The sequence below is a fragment of the Monodelphis domestica genome, chromosome 2 (assembly GCF_027887165.1).
Source record: "Monodelphis domestica isolate mMonDom1 chromosome 2, mMonDom1.pri, whole genome shotgun sequence".
NCBI lineage: Eukaryota > Metazoa > Chordata > Mammalia > Didelphimorphia > Didelphidae > Monodelphis > Monodelphis domestica.
In genome coordinates, this window is record NC_077228.1 from 203,846,997 (window position 1) to 203,870,455 (window position 23,459).

Sequence of the window (23,459 nt, forward strand, 5' to 3'; positions counted from 1 at the left end):
AGCTCTAAATCAACATGATTTTCTCTTTTATTTTATCATCATGCTCCATTCTCCCCATCTCATGGAGCAAGGGAGGCCTCTAGAGAAAGCATCTTGGAGATCTTTTCCAGATGGAGGAATTGTAGTGATCTTAAGTCAAGCTAGAAATGAGAACCAAGAATCCTGATCCCAGACCCAGAACCTTGGACTCCCCCCTCCTTTTACCTCCCATTTATATCTGACCCCATCCCTATTTTTTTTTAACCCTTACCTTTCATCTTGGAAACGATATTGTGTACTATTTCCAAAGCAGATGGAGGGTAAGAGACAGCAGTAGGGTAAGTGACTTGCCCCGGGTCACACAAACTAGGAAGTATTTTAGGTCACATTTGAACCCAGGACCACTTATCTCTGGGCCTGGCTCTCAAAGTCTACTAAGTCACCTAGTTGCCCCCTATTCTTATCTTTTTGTTGATCATAGTGGGCCCCAGGGATCCCTTCACATGTGGGCCCCCAGGAGTTAACTTAGGTGAAGGCACTCTGTGAGCCAGTATCCACTCAGAACTATAGCTCAATCCACCTCCCTCCAGAGATGAAAAATTGTCTCAAGATGCAGAATGAGACTCACAATTTTTTGGGATGTGACAAATGTGTGGATTTGCTTTGCCTGATTATTTTTATTACAAGAGTTGTGTGTGTGTGTGTGTATAATATGTATATATATTATATATAATAAAAATTATATATTTTTTATTTGTGGAAGAGGTAATAATGTGAGAAAAGTGGAGCTAGTGATAATATTGATTTAAAAAAAAGGAGAAATTAATGAAAAGATTGAACATTTTTTTAAATGCATAGAAAGAAATACAAAACAAGCAAGACATCTTTGAAAGTAATACATAGGGGCAACTAGGTGGTTCAGTGGATAGAGAGATCCAGGTCTGGTGACAGGAAGTCCTAGGTTTCTGGTTTCAGACACTTCCTAGCTGTGAGACCCTAGGCTAGTCACTTGACTCCAATTGCCTACCCCTTACCCTTCTTCTACCTTGTAACTCATATTTAATATCATTCTAAGATAGATAGATGAGAGTTTTTTAAAAAGAAAAAATATTTTTCTACCTTGTAACTCATATTTAATGTTATTCTAAGATAGGTGAGAGTTTTTTTAAAAAGAAAAAATAATCTGTTACATTTTAACTCAGAAAAGTAAGAACTGTGTAAGCTGAGATTTGTAGCTTCACACATAATTCTCTTTTGCATATGAAAGTATTCTTTTGTGTGTGTTCACAAATTCAGAATAGGAGGGCTATTTGTTTTTGTTGTTTTTTTTTTAAAGAAGAATATAAGACTCCTTGAGGGCAGGAATTATCCTATTTGCTTTTATTTGCATCCATAGAATCTAGCACAGTGACTGGAACCTAGTAAGCAATTAATAAATGTTTTTTTCAGTCATTAAAAAAACAAACAATAACAAAGAAAACCATAGCTTTCAAGTTCCCATTCCTTAAAAGTGTATTAACTTTTTTCACCCAACCAGAAAGGAGATATCAATTCAAAAGTACTAGGTGGTTCAGTGGGTAGAGCACTAGGCCTAAAGTCAGGAAGAATTGTGTTTAAATCCAGACTCAGACATTTACTAACTGTGTAATTCTGGGCAAGTAATTTCATCTCTGCTTGCCTTAGTTTCCCTTGTGTGTAAAATGGAGATAATCCTAGCATCCCACTCTCTGGATCTCTGTAAGGCTCAAATCATATAATAATTGTAAAACATTTAGCATAGTGCCTGTTGTTGTTCAGTTATGTCCAATTCTTCCTGACCCAGTGGACCATAACAGGTCAATACTGGCCATGGGACTTTAGTGGCAAAGATACTCAAGTGGTTTGCCATTTCCTTCACCAAAGGATTTATCACAAACAGTTCAAGTGATTTGCCCAGGGTCACACAGTTAGTGAGTGTCTAAGGTCAAATTTGAACTCAGGTCTTCCTGACTTCAGACCCAGTGCTCTATCCACTGAGCCCTCTGGATGCCTGATACACAATAAGTGCTATAGAAATGCTAACTATTATTTATTCATCAATTCAGACATTTTTCAGGTAGTTCAACTCTTCATGACTCCATTTGGAGTTTTCTTGGTAAAGATACTGGAGTGGTTTGCCATTTCCTTCTCTAACTCACTTGACAGATGAGGAAACTGAGGTAAACAGCTAGTATCTTTCTTTTTTTTTTTTAATCCTTACCTTCCATCTTGGAGTCAATACTATGTATTGGCTCCAAGGCAGAAGAGTGGTCAGGGCTAGGCAATGGGGGTCAAGTGACTTGCCCAGGGTCACACAGCTGGGAAGTGTCTGAGGCCACATTTGAACCCAGGACCTCCCATCTCTAGGCCTGGCTCTCAATCTACTGAGCTACTGAGCTACCCAGCTGCCCCCTATCTAGTATCTTTCAAAGGATTTGAGCTCAGGTCTTCCTGACTCCAGACCTGGCACTCTATGCGCTTCTTCACCTAACTTACCAAATCAAGAGACAAGACAAATCCAGGGTACTCCATAGAAACATGAGATACACTTTCCCACAGTTTACCACACCACCAATGGTGGGGAGGGCACATACATGACCCCAAATGGAACCCATATCAAAAATCCATAAGGCCTGAGAATACATATGGAGGGCACATAGGTAAGGATATGCGTCCCAACATGCATGAGTATCTGGGCCAAGTCACACATCTAATGCTCCACTGCTCCGGATGGCCTCTGATGATATAATTACTATGCTCTCTGATGGGTATCATATCGTGTCTCCATTGAGCATTAAGTTGCGTCTGTCTGCCTCTATCAGCTGGGCTTCAGCTAGCCTCAGGGCCATGTGCTGCTCTCTGCTATCATCTGATGGGGTACATTGGCTAGAAGCCTTTTCCTGAATGGAGAAGGATACGGCGGATCTTTTACTGCCAAGATTAGGCTATATGCCGCCGATAATAGCATGATGGATGGCATCTTCTAGAGTGTTGTGTGTCTAAGAACTCTCACCACTCCCACCCAGAACAGGGATGGAAGTAACATGATATAATGGCCCTCTAATCATAAGGAATAAGGGGAGAAGGTGAGGTAAGGTACACCCCACCAAGGGGCTGAGTTTAGTCGATGCCCACATTATGCCAGGGCAAGGGATGGAGAGGCAACTCTATGTTGTTCTGGTCATCCAGTTGTTTCAATCATGTCTGATTCTTCATGACCCCATTTGGAGTTTTCTTGGCAAAGATTCCAAAGTGGTTTGCCATTGCTTTTTCCAGCTCATTTTACAGATGAGAAACAGAGGCAAACAGGTTCAAGGTCAGATGGCTACAAAGTAAGTGCCTGATTTGAACTCAGGCTTCCTGACTCCAGCTCTCAACTCCATAGGGGTCACCAATCATTCTAAGATTGTGCATCTATCTCCACAGTGGGCTAGGAAGACTGGGTTACCTAAACTCATTTGTATATCCTTGAATCTGTTGTATCCTTTAAATATAACAAGAAAGTGTACTGGATGATGTGCTAAATATTCCTTCTGCCAAGAGCCAACAAAAGCTAGCAGAAGTCCCACAGGCTGTTTATTCTGTGGAGATCTTTTTTCCTTGATACTAAGTAGAAGTTTTTGCTCTAACCTTTCTCTACACAGTTCTCTCTATCTCTCTCTCTCTCTGTCTCTGTCTCTGTCTCTGTCTCTGTCTCTCTCTCAATCTCTGTCTCTGTCTCTCTGTGTCTCTGTCTCTCTCTGTCTCTCTGTCTCTCTTTCTCCCTCTCCCTCTCCCTCTCTCTCTCTCCCCTCTCTCTTTCCCTCTTCCTCTCCTTCCATCTCTCCCTCCGACTTCTTTCTCTCACATATACATACATAGTAATTTATATCCAAGGCTAGCTATTGAGGAACCAGATTCCTCTAATATGGCTCCAAATTCATTTTGTCGCATTATTTCTCAGTTGCTTGAACTATTTCAGAAGCTGATACCTCTATGGGGAAATCCAAAAGACATCTTGGACCCACTTTGCCATGTTTTGTGCCCTGGTAGGGGACAGAAATGGCAGATAAAGGCAAATCCAGTAGGCATTCCTAACCATAAACTGGAATGAAGTCATCACTCAAGGATAGACCCAAGTAAATAGTTGCCTTCCCTCTGAGGTGATCTCATTTGCCCTTTATCTTTATCCTTTTCGGGTCTTTTGTGCCCAGTTATTTGCATTTGTCTCCTCCCCTCCCCCCCCCCCATTAGACTGTGGACTCCTTGAGAGCAGGATGTTTGGGATTTTCCATTTGTTTTTCCTTTGTATCTCCAGAGCTCAGCACAGGGCCTGGCACATAGTAGGTGCTTAATATCTGTTTATTGAACTGACCTCTCCTGGGAAAGTCTTTTCTCTTCTCCTAAACTGTTCCCTTATTTGTAATCCATAACCTCTTCTGACTAGATCCTTGGAAACTGGGGGAAGGAGGAAAAACAGAGGACCACCATCCCCAAACAATTCCCTTTTCTTGACCAGATGGCAATTTCTACTGCCCTATTCCCTTACTCCCCAAATCTAATGCCTCAATTTCCTTTTTTTCAGCTGGATTCCTACTGATTTCTGTGGGGGGAGGCTTTCCCAGGATCCCCAAGGTTGGGAATTCCAATTCTCTCCCTCTTAGGCTGTTTATCCCCACCACCCAAGACCAGGTCCTTTACTTTCCTCTTCCTCAAGTTGTGGCCTTTTCCCACTAGTCCTGCTAGCAGAGTATGCAGAGACCCCTCAACTAGGGGCCCATCCCCTCCTTCTATCACCCAGTCCCCAGGCTGCAAAGGCACTCACTCTGATTCTAGCCCCAAAGTGCTCCCCCTCCCCATGCCCCCCCTCCCTCCCCAAAGACTCCTAATCCATCTCACCCAGCTGGAAGCCCCTAAGCTGCCTTTTCCGCTGCCTTCCTCAGCCTGCTGCCGGTTCTGCTGCTTTCTATACCACCCTTGGCAGGAGCTGTGTTGTACAAGCTGGAGAGAGCAGGCCCCTGCAAAGAGGTCATCATCAGCGCTTAAGGCAGCTTCCAGCTCCAGCAGCCAGTTCTGGAGACCAAAAGGAAGGCAGCACCCCCACCCCCAGGGTTTCTCCTCTTTCTGGCCATTATCCTGCCTCCCCCCCCCCCCCCCCACATCCACACTCTCTCTCCAGCTCTGACTGAACTCTAAGGCAGAGCCAGGCTGGAGAAAGGGGGAAAGCTGGTTGGAGATAGAATAAAAAGTAAGAGTGTCACTATTGATGCTCAGTCAGTCAACAAACATTTATTAAGCATCTGCTAGGTGCCAGACACTGTTAAGAAGCAAAGAACCCTGTCTCTGCCCTCACAGAGCTCACATTCAAATGATGGAGGAAAACATGTAAACAGCTATGAATATACAAGCTATATATACGTTATAAATGGGAGGTAATCTCACATGGAAGGCACTAGCAATGGGCAGAAGAGGTGGGATTTGATATTTATACAGTGTATATTCATTATATATTTAATATTAACATATTAATTAAATTAATTTAAAAGAGTCTTAAATTATGTCAGGAAGGGTAGGTAAAGGAGGAAAACAGTCCAGGAGTGGAGGACCTGTTATTTCATCAATAAAAGGAGCTCTCAGAGCAACCACATGGCACAGTGGATAGAGAACCAGGCTTGGAATTGGAAGGACCTGGGTTCAAATCTAGACGTAGATATTTTCTAGATGTGTGACCCAGGGCAAATTACTTGACCCCATTTGCTTAACCCTTACCCTTCTGTCTTTGAATTGTTAGTGTTAGAAAGTAAAGTTTTAAAAAATTAAATTTAATTTAAAATAAAGAAAAGGATCTCTCAGATGTAGAAATGCCCTCTACTAATCCAGGTGGCACTCTTTCTTCAATTTATATTCTTAGAGAGCTACCAAGGCATTGAGAGGTTAAGTAATTTGTCCAGAGTCACACAGCCAGCATGTGTCAAAGGTGGGTCATATACCCCTCTTCCAGGTTCCAGGGCTAGCAATAATGCCTCTCTTCTTACAGGTAACACTGTGAGGAATTTTGTTGTTTAGGTGTTTCAGACACATCTGACTCTGTGACCCTATTTGCAGTTTCCTTGGCAAAGATATTAATTTGCCATTTCCTTCTCCAGATCATTTTACAGATGAGGAAACTGAGGCAAACAGGGCTAAGTGACTGTCTAGGGTCACACAGCTAGGAAGTCTCTCTGGATTTGAATTCATGAAGACAAGCCTTCCTGACTGTAGGTCCAGTACTCTTTCCACTTCATCATCCAGCTGTCCAATCATGCGGAAAAGGGGCCTGAAAAGCCACTGCCCAGGGAGGAATTTCTTTTTGAATTTGATCTAGTTGGCCATCTTCCTTGGCTGTTAGGGTTTAATAGTCCCTGTTTCATTTTTTACCTTACTATCTGACCCTAACCCACCTAACAGATAGAAGTTTGAAGAATAGGTGTTCCTCTTTTCACCTGAACCCTCCCCTCCTCTTGGGTCCTCGGTAGTGGTGCTTAGGAAGGGAGTAAAAGGTGCCTGGGTCAGAGTGGGGAGGCTTGTCTGGCTGGTAGAAGAGGGTAATGGGTAAGGATGGGGATGCGTGGGAACTGATGGATGGAGTCTGGGAGCCAGGGGCTGGGCTTTCTCTTTCCTGGAGGATGCTCATGGGGAGTGGGGAGCTGGAGTTGGGCAGAAGTTCTTCATTTCCTGGGATGGGGATGTGACTTGGCATCACCTCTGGTCCCCATTCTGGCATCCCCATCCTGGCTTCCTTCTTAATTGCCACTTCCATTAGGTCTCAAACTCTGGATCTTTCCCCATCCTCTTCAAGGAGGGCTTTCCCCTTCTAATAAATTTTTTGGTAATAATAATTAATTTTGGTAACAATAAATAAATTATTATAAATAAATAATAATATTTTCCCCTCTTCCCTAATATTCCTCTCCTAGAACCTCTGCCCACCCCCACCCCAGACCTTTTTAAGTAGACTCCACTCCAGGAAGCCAACCTTTTGCTAAAAGTTGCTAAAGGAGGGGAAGGCCCAGGGTGGGGGGAACTGTTGTTGGGAGGTCTGTTTATAGTTTAGATTTTTATCATTCCAGGCCCTGCAAGCTCTCTCTAAGGGAGGGGCCAAACAGGGGTGAAGTGGGGTCGGAGCCCTTAGGGCACCAGCTGCAGGGAAGGAAAACTTCCTGGGGAGGCTGAGAAAGGGTCTCCCTAAACACATAGGGAGAGCAGCTCTTCCTGCCCCCCACTTTGGAACTGATCACCTTCATTCTGAAATGTAGCATCCCTCCCTATCACACACCCTACAACATTTAGAATCCTGGTATTTAGAGCTGGGAGGTTTGGTCCCACACCTTCATATTACAGATGAAGAAACTGAGTTATGGAGTTATAGAGAAGGGTAATGACTTGTCTATTTCCCCCTAAGAACATATTCAAGCTGCCATGAAGTGAAGATATGTAGAGATCCTTCAGAACCTTAGCTTGCCCCTCTTTTTCTCTGATATCATCTCCTTTGGGCTTCAAAGGCCCTTTAAATCTGGCCCCAACCTATCCTTCCTGGCTCATCGGACATTGTTCCTCTTTTTGTACTCTGATCCAACCCAGTTGGCCTTCTTTGTATTCCTTAACCTCAATAGTGCTGTCTGCCTCTAGTCTTGCTTTTCTTCTGATTGTGCCCCTTGCCTGGAATGCCTTCCCTCCTCACCTCTGCCAATAGAATACCTTTCTCTTCCTTCAAAATGCAACTCACAGGGACAGCTATGTGGCACAGTGGATAGAGCACCAGACCTGGAGCTGAAAGGACCTGAGCTCAAATCTAGCCTCAGACACTTCCTAGCTGTATCACCCTGGGCAAGTCACTTAACTCCTACTGCCTACTGTGCTTCTATCTTACAGCTGTTACTAAGACAAAGTAAGGGTTAAAAAAAATACAACTCACAGTGACTTCCCTATGTAAAGATTTTCCTAATCCCCTCAACTGCTAGTGGATGTCCTTCTTTCCTTTTGCTGTTCAGTGGTTTTCAGTCATTTCTGACTCTTCATGACCCCATTTTGGATTTTCTTGGCAAACATACTAGAGTGGTCTGCCATTTCCCTCTCCAATAGATGGATGATAAAATTGAAGCAAATAGGGTAAAGTGACTTGCCCAGGGTCACACAGCTAGGAAGTATCTGAGGTCAGATTTAAACTCAGGGAAGGTAAGTCTTCCTGACTCTAGGTCCAACACTCTATCCAATGCACCACCTAGCTGCCCTCCTTCCCTTCCTAACTGCCTTATATTTAATAACTTTGTTATTTGTTCTCTTTATGTATATTCTGAATATACTTGCATTATTCTTTTTTTTTTAACCCTTACCTTCCACCTTAGAATCAGTACTCAGTATAGGTTCCAAGACAGAAGAGTGGTAAGGGCTAGAGAACTGAGGTTAAATGACTTGCCCAGGGTCACCTAGCTGGGAAGTGTGTGAGGCCAGACTTGAATCCAGGACTTCCCCTCTCTAGGCCTAGCTCTCTATTCACTGAGTCATCTAGCTGCCCTACTGAATATACTTGTATATGGCCTTTATGGCTCCCTCTCTCCCTCATTGCTTCCTCAACCCAGTCCCTTTAAATCTAAGTTCTTTTTAGTAGGGATTGCTTCATCATTTACATCGATTTAGTTGTATCCCCAGCACCTGGAACCCAATAGTAGATTAATAGATGTTTATTGATTTATTGATAAATTGATAGATTAATTTCTTCCCTCTAAACCAGGAGTTCTCTAAGTGCTCCCTCTGGTTCCTATAGATGACTGGAAGCAAGATCTAAGGAGGAACTAAGCCATCTCTTTGATCTCAGTCCAAGCTCTAATATGCTTAAAGTCTCATTAGCCCCTTTTCCCTCATTCCCTCAAGTTAAGTAAGACTGGAGGCTTCTTATTTTCCCCTCAGCCTCTCTAGTCTTTGTCCCATTTCACATCCACTCCCACCCAGTTTAATGGAGTGTCAAATTGTTAATCACCAAATTACTTAAAGGTAGAGGGAAAAAAGGAAAATAGTCCTAGGGAGTCTCAGGTTTTACTTACTCTCTAAAATTCTCCCTTTCCCCATCAAGACTTCTGGGAAGACCTCTATAGTAAATAACCATCCAGTGGCTTCTCTAGGAAGAGAAATCTAGGAATCAGAGAAAAGAGGAAAGGACTTTAGACATCATCTAGTCCTGCTTTCCTATTTTACCAATGAGTAAACTGAGGCTCAGATAGCATTAAGTAGTTGTTCCCTTGCTCTCATGATTTTTCATTGGCAGAGCTGTAACTGGAATCTTAGTCTCCTAACTCGTAGCCCAAGGCTCTTTCTATTCCATCAATCCCACCTCCTGGCCTAACATGGCACCTCTTCCATTTCTTCATAAGACTCTATCTTGGCTGACTGCCTTGCTTGAGAAGAAGGGTCATCACCCAGGGGAGACTTCAATCTGATTGAGTAACAACAAAAACAGGAGTGGGGTCAGAGCCTGAGGGCAGCTATATAGTCTGAGAGAGTAGCCATTGATAGGACAGGTGGAGAAGGATATAGCCATGAAATCTGGGCATTGTATCAGGCATCTCTTGGATAGTATGGGTGTATGTGTGTGTGTATGGGGGTGGGGGGGGGTTGGTCTCATCCCTCCTTCTACTCCCTGACACTATGACCCAAGTTATCTTTGAACATCCTGCCCCCTAGTTGTTTTAGGATAGGGTAGGGTGGAAGGAGGAGAGAAATAGATTTCCTTCTGGAGTTCCTAATCCACAACTGGGGATAGACTAGAAGATAAAGTAGGGAGTGAGGAGGGTTCTTGGAGGAGGAGGAAGAGGGAGAAAACTGAGGTAAGACTAAGACAACAAACTAGTCAAGAGATGAGAAAGGAAAGGATCTAAGGGACTTCTCCAAAATATGGGGAGTGGGAGAGGGCAGGGTAGAGGAGAGGTTGATTTGCTTAGAATCAGGCTGACTCCTCTTCCTGAGTTCAAATCCAGCCTCAAACACTTACTAGCTGTGTGACCCTGGGCAAGTCACTCAATTCTGTTTGCCTCAGTTACCTCATCTGTAAAACGAGTTGGAGAAGAAAATAGCAAACCACTCCAGTATCTTCACCAAGAAAACCCCAAAATGAATTGCTTGTTGGCTATTAGAGGGGGGTGAGAGGAGGGGAGGGAAAGAACATAAATCATGTAACCATAGAAAAACATTCTAAATTAATTAAATAAATAAACTTAATTAAAAAAAAAAGAAAACCCCAAAATGGGGTCAGAAAGAGTTGGACGAAACTAAAAGGACAAAACAACAACAATAACAACAACATACAAGTGTCTGAAGAGCTCAGGGAAGGATTATCTTGACACCTCATACTAACTCTACCCCCTCCTGAATTACTGTATTGTCATAGAGGAGAAGTTTGTGGAGCTCACTGAAACTATGAGTTAAGTGGTTCAGGGTTACTCAAGAGGGACAGACCATTGTGGAGAGCTCTGGGAAAAAAAAAACAACAAAAAAAACAGAAATCAGTTGGAGAAGGAAATGGTAAACCACTCCAATATCTTTGCCAAGAAAATCCCATTAATAATAGTGGAGGGCAGAAGCACCTGACAAGGTATAGGTCATGGAATCAAGAAGAGTCAGACATGACTGAATGCCTAAACAACATTGGCAACTAACCTGAAAGAGAGATCCTCAGTCACTGGCAAATCTTTATTGATGATAAAACAACATGTTCCTAATCCTTTATATTCATATAATCTTTTTACGGAAATTTATAATTATAGTGTGATAACAGCTAGATAGCTGGTGCTGAAGCTCATTAGACTTTGGTTCAAGTCTTGCCTCTGACATATACTGGCTGTGTGACCCTGGGCTGCATAACCTCTCAGTTCTCTGAGTATCTAAGACTATAAATTGAATAGAAGGTTGCTTACTTCATTGGTAGTCATGGTAGAGATGCCATTGTATTTCTCATCTGGAAGTTCCTTCCATTAACTTTATTTACTTAATTCATTGAAATTTTTTATTTAATTAATTAATTTATAATATTTTTCCATGGTTAAATGATTCATGTTCTTTCCCTTCCCTCTCCTGCCATAGCTGATGAGCAATTCCACTGGATTTTACTTGTGTCATTGATCAAGACCTATTTCCATATTATTAGTATTTGGCACTAGCATGATCATTTAGAGTCTACATCTGTAATCATAGCCCCATTGACTCATGTGATCAAGCAGTTGTTTTTCTACTCTGTTTCTACTCCCACAGTTCTTCCTCTGGATGTGGATAATGCTCTTTCTCTTAAGTCCCTCAGAATTGTACTGGATCATTGCATTGCTGTTAGTAGAGAAGGCCATTACATTTGATTGTACCACAGTGTATCAATCTCTGTGTATAATGTTCTCCTGGTTCTGCTCCTTTCACTCTGCATCAATTCTTGGATATCATTCCAGTTCACATCTTCTATTCACTTTAAATCCTCACATTAACCCTCTTAAATCATGGGGAAAAGGATCCCCAAAATTTGGGGATTTATTTAATTAAAAAACATTTTTTATAGCTTCAGAGATAGAGAACTCAGGGAAATTAAGTGACTTGCTCAAGGTCATTTAGCTATTTAAAGCTGTAGATCTCAAACTAGAACTCAAGTCTTTCTGATTTCACTATCCACTGGATAATACTATTAAAGGAGTAAATCATCTCTACTCCCACACACACATATACCCTTAGGCACAGAGGTAGGAAGTACCACTCAACTGTTGGTATTCACTCACCTATGTTATAACCTGCCCTGAACTCTTTTTAGATCTTGGTGTCAGGGTTCAACAACATCTAAATCATTACCTATCAGGTAGGAGAAGGATCTTAGAAGAACTAGGGAGACTAACTTTAGAGGGGAAAAGGAAAAAAAAAAGAAGGGGAGAAAGTAGCTAAAAAGACACCTGAGAACAATCTCACAAAACCTGAAAACACCAAAGGTGCCCATTAATGGCACCAATGACAGTTATACATTTCAGTTTTAGACTGGAAATAAATCAATTCTGTTAGTAGACTTTCTTTTTCTTCCTTATCTGTTCTTTCCTTCTTTGGGCTCATACTTCCCCTTTCCCTATACTGTTTAGTGGTGAGAGGGAAGGGATGGAGAGGAGGCTATTGAATGAAGGACTTTGTCCACTTTGCTACCTTACTTTTCATTTTTGGGAGGAAAGGGGAAGAGTTTTAGTGATTTTAAGACAATGACTGAATGACTGCACTCTGCATTCCCAATTCTCATTTTTTCCTCTTGTTTTGGGTACCCCCACCTAGGTTCTCTACACATTGCTCCCCCCACTACCAATTGGTCCTCTGGATTAGCCAAAGTCTTCCTCCCCAACCAAACTCCACCCCACAGCCATCTCCTAATGCTTTTCTGGACAGCTAACACAGTTAGAGGGCTTCAGGTGGGGCGAAGAGGAGGATGGAGATGGGGAAACCAACACCTCTCCTCCCCCATTTACTATAAAGGAAAAGTCCTAAGAGAAGGAGAAGAAAGGGGGATGGGGGTTGGGGGAGAAGGCTGGGTCCTAGGGTAGTAAATCAGAGCTGGTCTCCCAGATCGAGTTCCCTTCCACTTTGATTTCTGAAGTCATCCCCCTCCCTTCTCCCCCCACCTCCTCCCTGAGTTCCATGGTTTCAATTCCTCCCTGAAAAGCAGTGGGGCCTCCTTTCAAACCAGCCCAGCTCCTCCAACTCCCAACAACAGCTTAGGTTACAGGAAAGAAAGAAGAGGAGGGGGAAAGAGGGCCCAGTCTGGAAAGAAAGGGGGGAGAAGTTCTGGCAGAGAAGAGGGCAAAGAGAAGGGAGAGGGGGAAGAAAGGGATCACGAGATTCTCAATCTAAAGCTGGAAGAGGTAGGGAGAATGGCTAAAGAGAAGAAATGAGAGAAAGATACCTTCCATCCAGGCTCTGCAGGCATCTGAGGGAGGAAACCCCCAAAAGCAGGGCCTTGTCTTGGGTTCCCCCTACTCCTCCTAGCCCCCAGCCCCCTTTTCCCTGGCTTTCTCATTTCCTTCATTCCTGCTGGGGCCCAACAGATTCTGGGGAAGGAAACCCTTGGGGAGATCAAACCTGGGTTCTTTATCCAGATCATTTTCTCCACATAGAGATTAGGACTAGACTAATAGGAAAGGCATCTAAGGTCCCCCCTCTCTCCTCCCTCCCCTCCTATATCTTCAACAAAATAAACCCAAAAAGCTCCTTTTGTGCCCAATTTCTGGGCCATCCAGGAGATGACTTCAGATAATCAATACCCTTCTTCCTCTTACTTAGCAACTCCTGAGCCAAGACATCATTTCCTGAGCTTCTTCTCCAGTCTGGGCCTGGACTAATTAAGATCCTTAATTAATAGATAATCTATTCTAGTTGCATAATCCTTTTATGTCCCATTTTACAGTCCAGGGACACTAGGGAAAGGAGTTAGAGCTGGAGCTGGAGGAATAAAGAAAAGCTGATCAGCTTCCCCCTCCCTGCTGCCCTCCTTAGCAAAACTCCAATGAGGGGCAGAATGTAGGTTTTTAGGGGGGAGGGGGAAAGGCAGCTGTGCCTCCAAGAGAGCCTTGATGGGTATCTCCTGGCCGGAACGACCTCTCAACCCTGTAAACAGAAACTTCGAAGTGGGAGAATTTACATGTTCTAGGAAGATTTTGGATGGGGACAAAGAGAGGCAGAGAAAGCAGGGCATACCCTGGCTTCACTACTGAAAATGAAAAGATGCAGAGGAAGTGGGAGCATTCCTTCACACCATAGAAGATAAAGAGCCCTCCATTTAGAGCCACAGAAACTGAGTTCAAATTGTATCTTGTCTACTAACTACCAATCCAGTCATGGGCAATTCTCTTCATTTCTCCAGATCTGTTTCCCCAACCATAGTTAACCTCTGATGTCTCTTTCAGCTCTAGATGTGACCTGTGATAATATACTGATCATTTCTGATCTATTCAATCACCGGTCCTTCCTCTACGGGTTTCTAGGGAGAATCCTTAGGATGCTGAATGTCCTCTGGGATTAGGGAGTGAGTTTTGCATCTCTACCAGGATTCTAGAGGCTAAGGACTAAGTGACAATTTCTCAGCTTCATTGTCTCTAAAATGAAGGGGTTGGATCAGAGGAAGGTTAATAATAATAAAAGCAGATACCTACCTAGTATCTAAAGGGTCACGAAGTGCTTTTTTAAAAGACATTATCAAATTTGAGCTTCATAGGGGCAGCTAGTGCCAGGCCTGGAGTCTGGAGGAGTTGGGTTCAAATCTGGCCTTAGACACTTTCTAGCTAGGTGACCTCAGGCAAGTCACTTAGCCCCAATTGCCCAGCTTTTACCACTCTTCTGCCTTGGAACCAATACACAATTTTGATTCTAAGATGGAAAGAAGGGTCTGGAAAAGAAATTGAGCCTCATAAAAGCCCGAGTTCAAATTCTGTCTCAGAGACTTAGTAACTCTGTGAACCTGGGTAAATCACTCCATCTCCATCTGCCTCAGTTTCCTCTTGTGAAAAATGTAAAATGAAGATTATCATAGCACTTACTTCCCTAGGATGTTGTGAGGAAAATATGAGATATTTGTAAAGCATTTTGCAAACCTCATAGTGCTATGTAAATGTTATTATTATTACTATTTACGATGCCTTTGTTGCTAGATGAGGAAACTAAAGTCAGACAAGTTAAGTACCTGGTCTAAGGTAGACCTTGTGTCTAGCATCTCTGTCAGGAGAGGGGTAAGAGATTTCACCATAGGTCCTCTGGAGATAGGCTTATTTTTAGACCTGTCTATTGTGTGGATTCATTTTATTTTTACTATATTTATTAGCTAAAGATTTTTTTTTCTCCATTCATTCTCTTGGTTAATGGAAGGAAGGACAGAGGTTAGCATTGGTGATGCTGAAAAAAGAAGGCCATTGAGATCTTTTTAAAACACAGAAGAGAACAGAAGGAAATTCAGAAGGAAGAACAAACAAGCTGGACAACTTTGAAAGTAATCCTAAATTTAATGCTTTTTTTTTTTTAAAGTAAGGGATGTGAATGAAGAGTCTCTGTTTTATTGACAATCCTTTTATTTATTTATTTATTTATTTTTGCTCTGTGTATAGGAATGCTTTTTTTTGTGTGTATATCTAAATTCTGATCAAAAAATAACATTTTCTAAAGATTAAAAAATAGTGATACAGGATAGAACAATAGACCTGGAGTTGGGAAAACCTGGGTTCCAATGTGGTCTCAGATGCATCCTGGACAGATCACTTAATCCCAATTGCCTAGCCCTTGATACCCTTCTGTCTTAGAAAAGACAGGAAGGGTTTTTAAAGAAATAAGGATACCTGTCTTACTACCTGAGGACTGTTGTAAGATCAGATGAGATATGAGGGTAATTGTGCTTTGTACTTGAAAAAAACAAACTGTACCATTGTAAGAGAACAAGTTAAAACTCCATTTCTAGCATTTTCAGTTTCTCTTCCCCCTCCTTTAACAACATCTTTACAACCTTATCTCATACTATTCCCCTCCACAAACTAAACTACGGTTCTTTTGATGTGCTTTCTTTACATCTGCCTTCCGTCAGTTTGGAATGTTCTTTCCCCATTCTGAATGAACTCCAATACTATTGATTGAAATATAACCCATTTTTAAAATTAAAATTTTTTAAAAAATATTTTTCCATGTTTACACGATTCCCTTTCTTTCCCTCCCCTGTCCTACATAATATTGCTGAGAGTAACCAAGTGTTCACACTGATCAGCATATGATCTTGTTGTTTCTGTGTATGATGTTCTCCTGGTTCTGCTAATTTCATTCTGCATCAGTTCCTACAGATCTTTTCAGCTTTTTCTGAAATAATTTTGTTTATCCTTTCTTGTAGCACAATAGTATTCCATCACCAATATGTACCACAATTTGTTCATCCATTTACCAGCTGATAGACATCTCTTCAATTTCCAATCCTTTGCCATTACAAAAAGAACTCTTAATGTCCCCAACAAGCATGGAAAGAAGGATAGATATGAAATTAGAAGACCTGCATCCAAATCCCAGTCCTGCCGCTTACTGCCTGTGTTCCCCAGCACCTATCACATTCATGGACTCATAGGAAGTGCTTTTAAGGTTTGCTGAATTGAATTGAAGAAGCTAGGATGGAGTCAGATGTTAAAAAGTCAAACAGAGGAATTTGTCTTTTATCCTGGAGGCCTTAGGGAACAATTGAAGCATTTTGATCAAATTTATGCTTTAGAAACATCACTTTGGTCTTGGGATGGAGGTCGGATCCAAAAGGAAAAAAACCTGAGGAAGTTACTGTAATAGACCAGGTAAGAGGAGATTATCTCAAGCCTTGTCTAAGGTGATGCCTCCAAGGCTATGACCCTGGATGACTGGAAGAATGAAAGATGGTACCCTCAAGAGAAATGGAGAAGTTAGTGTAAAATTTAAATTAATGTCAAAAACAGTAATTCTAGGTTCTTATTTTCCATAGAGTTTTATTAATAATCACTAAAGATAGAGAAAGCAGGTTGAAGCCTAATCTAACCTAACTGACCACTGCCTGGCTCTCACCCAAGCTCCCCAGACAAATTCTGGGAAACAGAGAGAGAGGGTGGTGCCACACCAAAATTTTTATCCTCCACCCCCCCTCCCCCCAATTCATTCACAGCATAAGCATGCAAATGGGATGCTGGGTAAGATGAGCTGGACAATCCTTGGGGAGAGAATTCTACCTATACATTAGGAGAAGGGTGGGTTTGGGGGGAAAGATAATGACCGAATTTTTAAAAATATGTTTAAGTTGAGGTTTCTAGGATATCCAGTTGGAAAAATCCATTAGGCAGTTGGTCATTCAGGAATGGAATTTGGGAGAAAGAATAGGACCACAAATACAGATTGAGGAGTCACTTGCCTACAGCTGATAGTTGAACCCCTGAAACTGATAAAATTACCTAGAGAAAGAACAGAGAGAAGGTAGCCCCAAACAGTAGTCAAGTTTGCCTGAAGTTCTGATGATGATTGAGACAAAGATACCATATAGCCACACAGAACAGAGCCAGGACAGAGTAATGACACAGTGCCAAGTGTATCAGAGAGGAATGGAGACTGAGAAAAGGTGTCAGTTTGGGACCATTATATGCTTCTTAAGATCACTTCTAGCTCTAATCTTTTTAAAATTAAATTAAATTTTTTATAAAAACCCTTAAGTTCCATCTTAAAATCAATAGTGTGTATTGGTTCCAAGGCAGGAGAGTGGTAAAGGCTAGGCCATGGGGGTTAAGTGACTTGTCCAGGGTCACACAGCCAGGAAGTGTCTGGGCTGGATTTAATCTGGGGACCTTCCATCTCTCCACCTGGTTCTCAATCCACTGAGCCACTGAGCTGCCTCCTTGTCCCCAGCTCTAAATCTTATAAAACTGGAAAGAAGCCCCAGTTTTAGCTTCTTTCTTCTTTGTGTCTGAACTAGAAAGTAGGTGTCCATGATGAATCTGGAAAAGATACTCTCAACTGGAAAATAGTTCTCTAGGAGAAATTTGATTATTTCCAGGACCCACAAGTGGTCATGGAAAAAAGAAAATATTGCTATGTTAAAAAAGAAAAAAAAACCTGTTAGTATTATAAATACTCAGACACATTTGGAGTGGGGGTGAGTGGGGTGACAAAGAGGATGTCAGAGGAAAAAGGAGGATGAAGGTAAGGGGTAAGGAGCTAAAAGGGTTCAGACTAGATGTAGATAAGTTTAAAAAAAAAAAAAGAATGTTTTTCAAGTAGGGGAATGAGTTTGAAAGTAAAGAAGGTTAAGAGTGAAAGCCTGTGAGGGAAGTTGAGATAAGTGTGTGTGTGTGTGTTTAGGGGAAGAGAACAGATGTGGCAGCTCAATCCTGGATTGAAGAGAAGACAATCGGGCTTGATATTTAGGGGAATCTTGCTTTCTAGCATGGGAAGGAGCCTGAACATACTTTCAGGTCATAACAACCTTTGGGTAAAAAAAAACCCCAAAATCTTTAGAATTTTCAAGTTATTATATTTATTAGTTTCTACGATGCTAGAATTGCCTCCCCTGTACCTAACTGGGCACATAGTCTTAAAAGGCTTTCTCTTCTCTTCTCGGAGAAGGAACCAACACACCAGGCAAAGGGAGCTTGCTTTTAGCCTATACCACGGAGCAAAGGGGCTTTCTAAACTCAATTTTCTTTCTTCTCTTTCTTAAAATCCCCTTCCCTTTGGGGGAGACAATAGAAATAATTGATTCATCATCCAGTTCCAGGCCCCAAGGGAGATTTACATGCAAATGCCCCATTCTCCCCCAAGGCCCCCTCCCCCCACCTCTTCAAATTAAAAACCCAAGCAGTAGAAATCAAAGAAAACCCTTCTCTTCGGCCAGCGGGAACCGCAGCTGGAGGGCCCAGAGGTGAGAGGCCCCCAGGGGAGTGAGGAGATGGCAGTGCCCCCCCACCTCCCCAGCCCTTTTTAATGCATCCAAGCTTCCAAAGACTTGGGGTTAAACAAAGCCCGAATCTCCCAGGAGAAAGTACCTGAACATTGATTGGGGGGAAAGTAGATGGGAGGGGGGGCGGAAGAGGGGAAGGGAAATTCCCCCGTAGCTAAACTCCCCATCTCCTCCCTCTGCAAGAGTCCAGATTCCTCTCCACCCCCCCCCCCCAACCAATTGACCTTCGATTAAGACCTTCTTGTAAATGCAACTAAACTTTGCTTAGCACAATTAAAATTCACTTGGGAAGAGGGGGAGGAGAGAGGGGGAAGGAGTCCCCTTCCTCACCTCCCCCATCCCATCCCCGGTCTCTCTCTTTTCCGCTCCCACCCAGAAAGAACCCTACACCTTCCAGCCCGAGAGTTCCCGAGTTTTCTCACTTTAAGGAGCTTCGGTACACAGAGAACCATAATGGGTTTCTTTGTGCTAGCTACGGGGCAATTATGCCCCTGAGCCCTGGCCCCTTTAAGAGCCTCTTAAAGAGACAGGCTCCCATTTCTCGAAGGGTTATTTGAGGGTGTGGGGACTGTTAGGGGGTAGAGATACAAAAGCCTACAGATCTATATTTAGGGTGAGATAATGAAACTCCTGTAGGGTCTTGCTCCTTGAAAAGGCGAGGGAAAGAAATTCCAGGGTTTTTTTGTTTGTTTGCTTTTAGAGAAAAAGTTGCAAGATTAAACCAAAAGTTCTAAGACTTTTAAAGAATTTAAAACTTTTTTTTCAAATGATTTGAAAAGTTCTGGAAAATCAGGGGGTTTCAGGGGCCTGGAAGATTAAATGGAATTGGGAATTAGGGGTGCGGATTTAAAGGGACAGAAACTATAGGTTGGACAGGGTCTCATCTTCCCTAAAAGGAATCGATCTGGGCCCAAGATTTCTGCAGCTTTTGTCTGCCTGTGTGTCTGTGTGTCTGTCTTCGGGTCTCGCCGCCGAGTCTCCGGAGAGATCCCGGCCCAGGCCAACAGCTCCAAATATAATAATAGCTTGTCTCTTTAAAAAGCAAAAGGGTTGGGGGGGGAGGAAAGTTTTGTTGGCATCTGGTTTCTGATCTCATTATGTTGTGGTTGACCAATCCTGCCCTCGGGGCTGGTCCCCGGGTTTGAATCTGATTGGCCAAGAGTACATTTTGGGAAGGGGCTTAGAGCCCGCAGGGGCGGTTTCAAGGCTTCCATGGAGGGGGGGCGAAGAGAGGGCGGGGCGGCAAGCAGGGGGCCTCCTTGAAACCGACTAATTGGGTACGGAGAGGCCGAGGTGAGGGCTGGAGTAGGCACAAAGGAGTCGCTGGACTGAGAGGGGGGGTTGGTGTAGAGGAGAGGATAGTCGAGAGTGGTGGAGAGGAAAGGAAGCCTAGCTAAGCAGCTTCAGCGGCTCAGTCTGGCCGGAGAGAGCAAGCAGGCTGGGACCGTCTCCCCCTCCCCCGCCCCTACTCCCCAACTTTTTCAACAGAGAAAAGTTTTGAAGAGGAGGAGGCCGACGGGAGCTGTAGAGATCTTGGGGCGAGGGGAGGGGGGGAACCTGTGACCGAAAGTGGAGGCGGGGGGGTTGGCCAGCATGCGGCCCCCCAGCGCCCTACCCCGACTGTTGCTGCCTCTGCTGCTGCTCCCCGCCGCTGGCCGGGCCCAGTTCCACGGGGAGAAGGGGATCTCCATCCCGGACCACGGCTTCTGCCAGCCCATCTCTATCCCGCTGTGCACAGACATCGCCTACAACCAAACCATCATGCCCAACCTGCTGGGCCACACGAACCAGGAGGACGCCGGGCTTGAGGTGCACCAATTCTACCCGTTGGTTAAAGTGCAGTGCTCCCCGGAGCTGCGCTTCTTCTTGTGCTCCATGTATGCGCCCGTGTGCACGGTCCTGGAGCAGGCCATCCCGCCGTGCCGCTCCATCTGTGAGCGCGCCCGCCAGGGCTGCGAGGCGCTCATGAATAAGTTTGGCTTCCAGTGGCCCGAGCGCCTCCGATGCGAACATTTTCCCCGCCACGGAGCGGAGCAGATCTGCGTGGGCCAGAACCACTCCGAAGACGGCGGGCCGGCTCTGCTCACCACCGCCCCCCCGGGGCTGCAGCCCGGAGGGGGGGGCACCCCGGGAGGCCCCGGCGGCGGTGGAGGCGGCGGCGCCGCTGGCGGAGGGTCCCCGCGTTATGCCACTCTGGAGCACCCCTTCCACTGCCCGCGGGTGCTCAAAGTGCCCTCCTACCTCAATTACAAGTTCTTGGGCGAGAGGGACTGCGCCGCCCCCTGTGAGCCAGCGCGCACCGACGGTTCCATGTTCTTTTCGCAGGAGGAGACGCGTTTTGCCCGCCTGTGGATCCTCACTTGGTCTGTGCTCTGCTGCGCCTCTACTTTCTTCACCGTTACTACCTACCTGGTAGACATGCAGCGCTTTCGGTACCCGGAGCGGCCCATCATCTTCCTCTCTGGCTGCTACACTATGGTGTCGGTGGCCTACATTGCGGGCTTCGTGCTGCAAGAGCGGGTGGTTTGCAACGAGCGCTTCTCTGACGACGGCTACCGCACAGTGGTGCAAGGCACCAAGAAGGAAGGCTGCACTATTCTCTTCATGATGCTCTATTTTTTCAGTATGGCCAGTTCTATCTGGTGGGTCATCCTCTCGCTCACCTGGTTCCTAGCGGCTGGCATGAAATGGGGCCACGAAGCCATCGAGGCGAACTCGCAGTACTTTCATCTGGCAGCCTGGGCTGTGCCAGCCGTAAAGACCATCACCATCCTGGCCATGGGTCAGATCGACGGTGACCTGCTGAGTGGGGTCTGTTTTGTGGGGCTCAACAGCCTGGACCCCCTGCGGGGCTTCGTGCTGGCGCCCCTTTTCGTTTACCTGTTCATCGGCACCTCCTTCCTGCTAGCTGGTTTTGTGTCCCTTTTCCGGATCCGCACCATCATGAAACACGATGGTACCAAGACGGAGAAGCTGGAGAGGCTCATGGTGCGCATCGGTGTCTTCTCTGTGCTCTACACCGTGCCCGCCACCATAGTCATTGCCTGCTATTTCTACGAGCAGGCGTTTCGGGAGCATTGGGAACGCTCTTGGGTCAGCCAACACTGCAAGAGTCTAGCCATCCCGTGCCCACTGCAGTACACTCCGCGCATGTCCCCCGACTTCACCGTGTACATGATCAAATACCTCATGACCCTCATCGTGGGCATCACGTCGGGGTTCTGGATCTGGTCTGGCAAGACTCTCCATTCATGGAGGAAGTTTTACACCCGGCTCACTAACAGCAGACACGGGGAAACTACAGTCTGAGGACATTACGCACCTCTCGCCCACCTCCACCCTGCTCCTCTCCCTCTCCTCCACTTCTCTCCGGTCCCACTGTTGTTGGGGGAGTGTGAAAACAGGGGGAACAAGAGAGACTTTCTGACCAAGGAGTGCGTGCGAGTGGGGCGGGGGTGGGAAAGGCCCACATTTTATTTTTTTAAAAATAAATCTAAACCATTTTCGGGTTTTTAGGTCGTCCCCCCCCCAAAAAAAAACTTTGCACCCCTCCCTCAAGGTTTGTAATTAAAATTGTAAATAGTCTTTGTAAATTTAATTATATATTTTCTATTTAAAAAGAAAAAAAAAGACCAGCGAGGGACATCGAAGGCTGGGTAATTGGGGGTGGGGATGGGGGTGAGGTGACCCCCTTTTTGACACCCTCCCTCTCCCCCAAAGGTACGAAGTTTTTGGTGATTTGGCAGGGCTGGGCCTGTCGGAGGAGCCACCGAGACTGAATGCTGTTTTTGTTGGCTGTGAGGAATTTCTTGCAGTTGAACTTTTGTAAAAGCCAAATTTTGTGAGCCTTTCTCCTGACGCCGGAGCTGTGGAAGCTAGCTGTTCTGTATTAACGGACAAGACTTGGATGAATATTTTATTTCTTCGTTTTCCGCTGCCCTCCCAACTCCCCCCCTTCTTTCTCCCTCTCCCTCTCCCTCTCTCTATCTCCCCCCACCTCTGGAAGTCTACCAAGAGAAGATGAAGACGTGGAAAAAAAAAAGGTGGGGGGAATCACTGGATTGAGAGTATGGAATGGCCTAGCCAGGGCTCCCCAGCCTCTCTTCCAGCCATTGCAAGAATTTCTCTGCCTTTTAACTTTGTTTTTCACGAACTACGCAACCCCCCACCCCCACCCTCCCCAGTTTGGATTTGGCGGAGAGCTGCTTTGTGAAGTGTCGGTTTTTTTAGACAAAAGGGTATGCCAAAACTCTACCGGCCTCCCCCTTCTGCCAGTGGCCCATGAATATTGGTGGGAGGGAGGGGGGGGCAAGATAATAGGTTGAACCAGTGTCCCCAGATAAAAAGTTTGAGGTCCCTGGGCACTAACAGCAGCAAACTGCCCCTTACCACTTCCCTGCCTCCCCCCCCCCCCAACCAGCCCCTCTCCAACTTTATCCCCCTCCCCCCCCCCCCCCCCCCCCCCCCGCCACCAGAACCCCCCAAACTGCTGGTACAGACTGTCACTCGGAGTATGTATGTGTGTGTGCCTGCTTGAGAACCAATAAAAGTGCATTAGAGGTGAGGAGGGGCTGGTGAGATATGAGAGTTCTCCTTCCTAACAAAAGACTGGTTTTCTTTCAAGTTTCTTTTCAAACTTGACCAGAAGAAAAGGTGGGTATTGATTGTGAAGGTGGGGTGTGGGGCTGAACCAAGGTGTTTACATGACATTCTATATTCCAAAATACATAGAATGTTTATAGCAGATGTGTCTTATCTTTTTTCCCCCTGAAATAAAATTTGAGACTTAAAAAGTCACCAGCTTGAAGAGTGGTGTATAAAAGTATCTTTTTTATGTTTGTTGCGTATAGAAAAATCCCCGGTTCTTTTATCTTTCTCTAACCCTTCTCTTCCCTGGCTACTTGGGACTATTTTACTGTTACAGTTTCATTCAACAGCATTGATTTCTGGAGTTGGTGGGGGCAGGGACTTGGATTTAAGAGAATTGTCACTGAAGACTGGTCCAAACTGGGTT

The 23,459-nt window shown here is 44.7% G+C and overlaps 1 protein-coding gene across 1 annotated transcript; it reads left to right on the forward strand.

Annotated features, from left to right (window-relative positions):
* The first annotated feature begins 19,708 nt into the window (after positions 1-19,708).
* Positions 19,709-23,252, forward strand: FZD2 (frizzled class receptor 2). Its single transcript, XM_001374982.4, has one exon. It carries the CDS (start codon positions 20,039-20,041, stop codon positions 21,752-21,754), a length of 1,716 nt encoding a protein of 571 aa, XP_001375019.1. The 5' UTR covers positions 19,709-20,038; the 3' UTR covers positions 21,755-23,252.
* The last annotated feature ends 207 nt before the right edge of the window (positions 23,253-23,459 follow it).

Bases quoted from the DNA above. Each gene is read 5' to 3' on its own strand.
- FZD2 (XM_001374982.4), top strand. From the start codon at position 20,039: ATGCGGCCCCCCAGCGCCCTACCCCGACTGTTGCTGCCTCTGCTGCTG.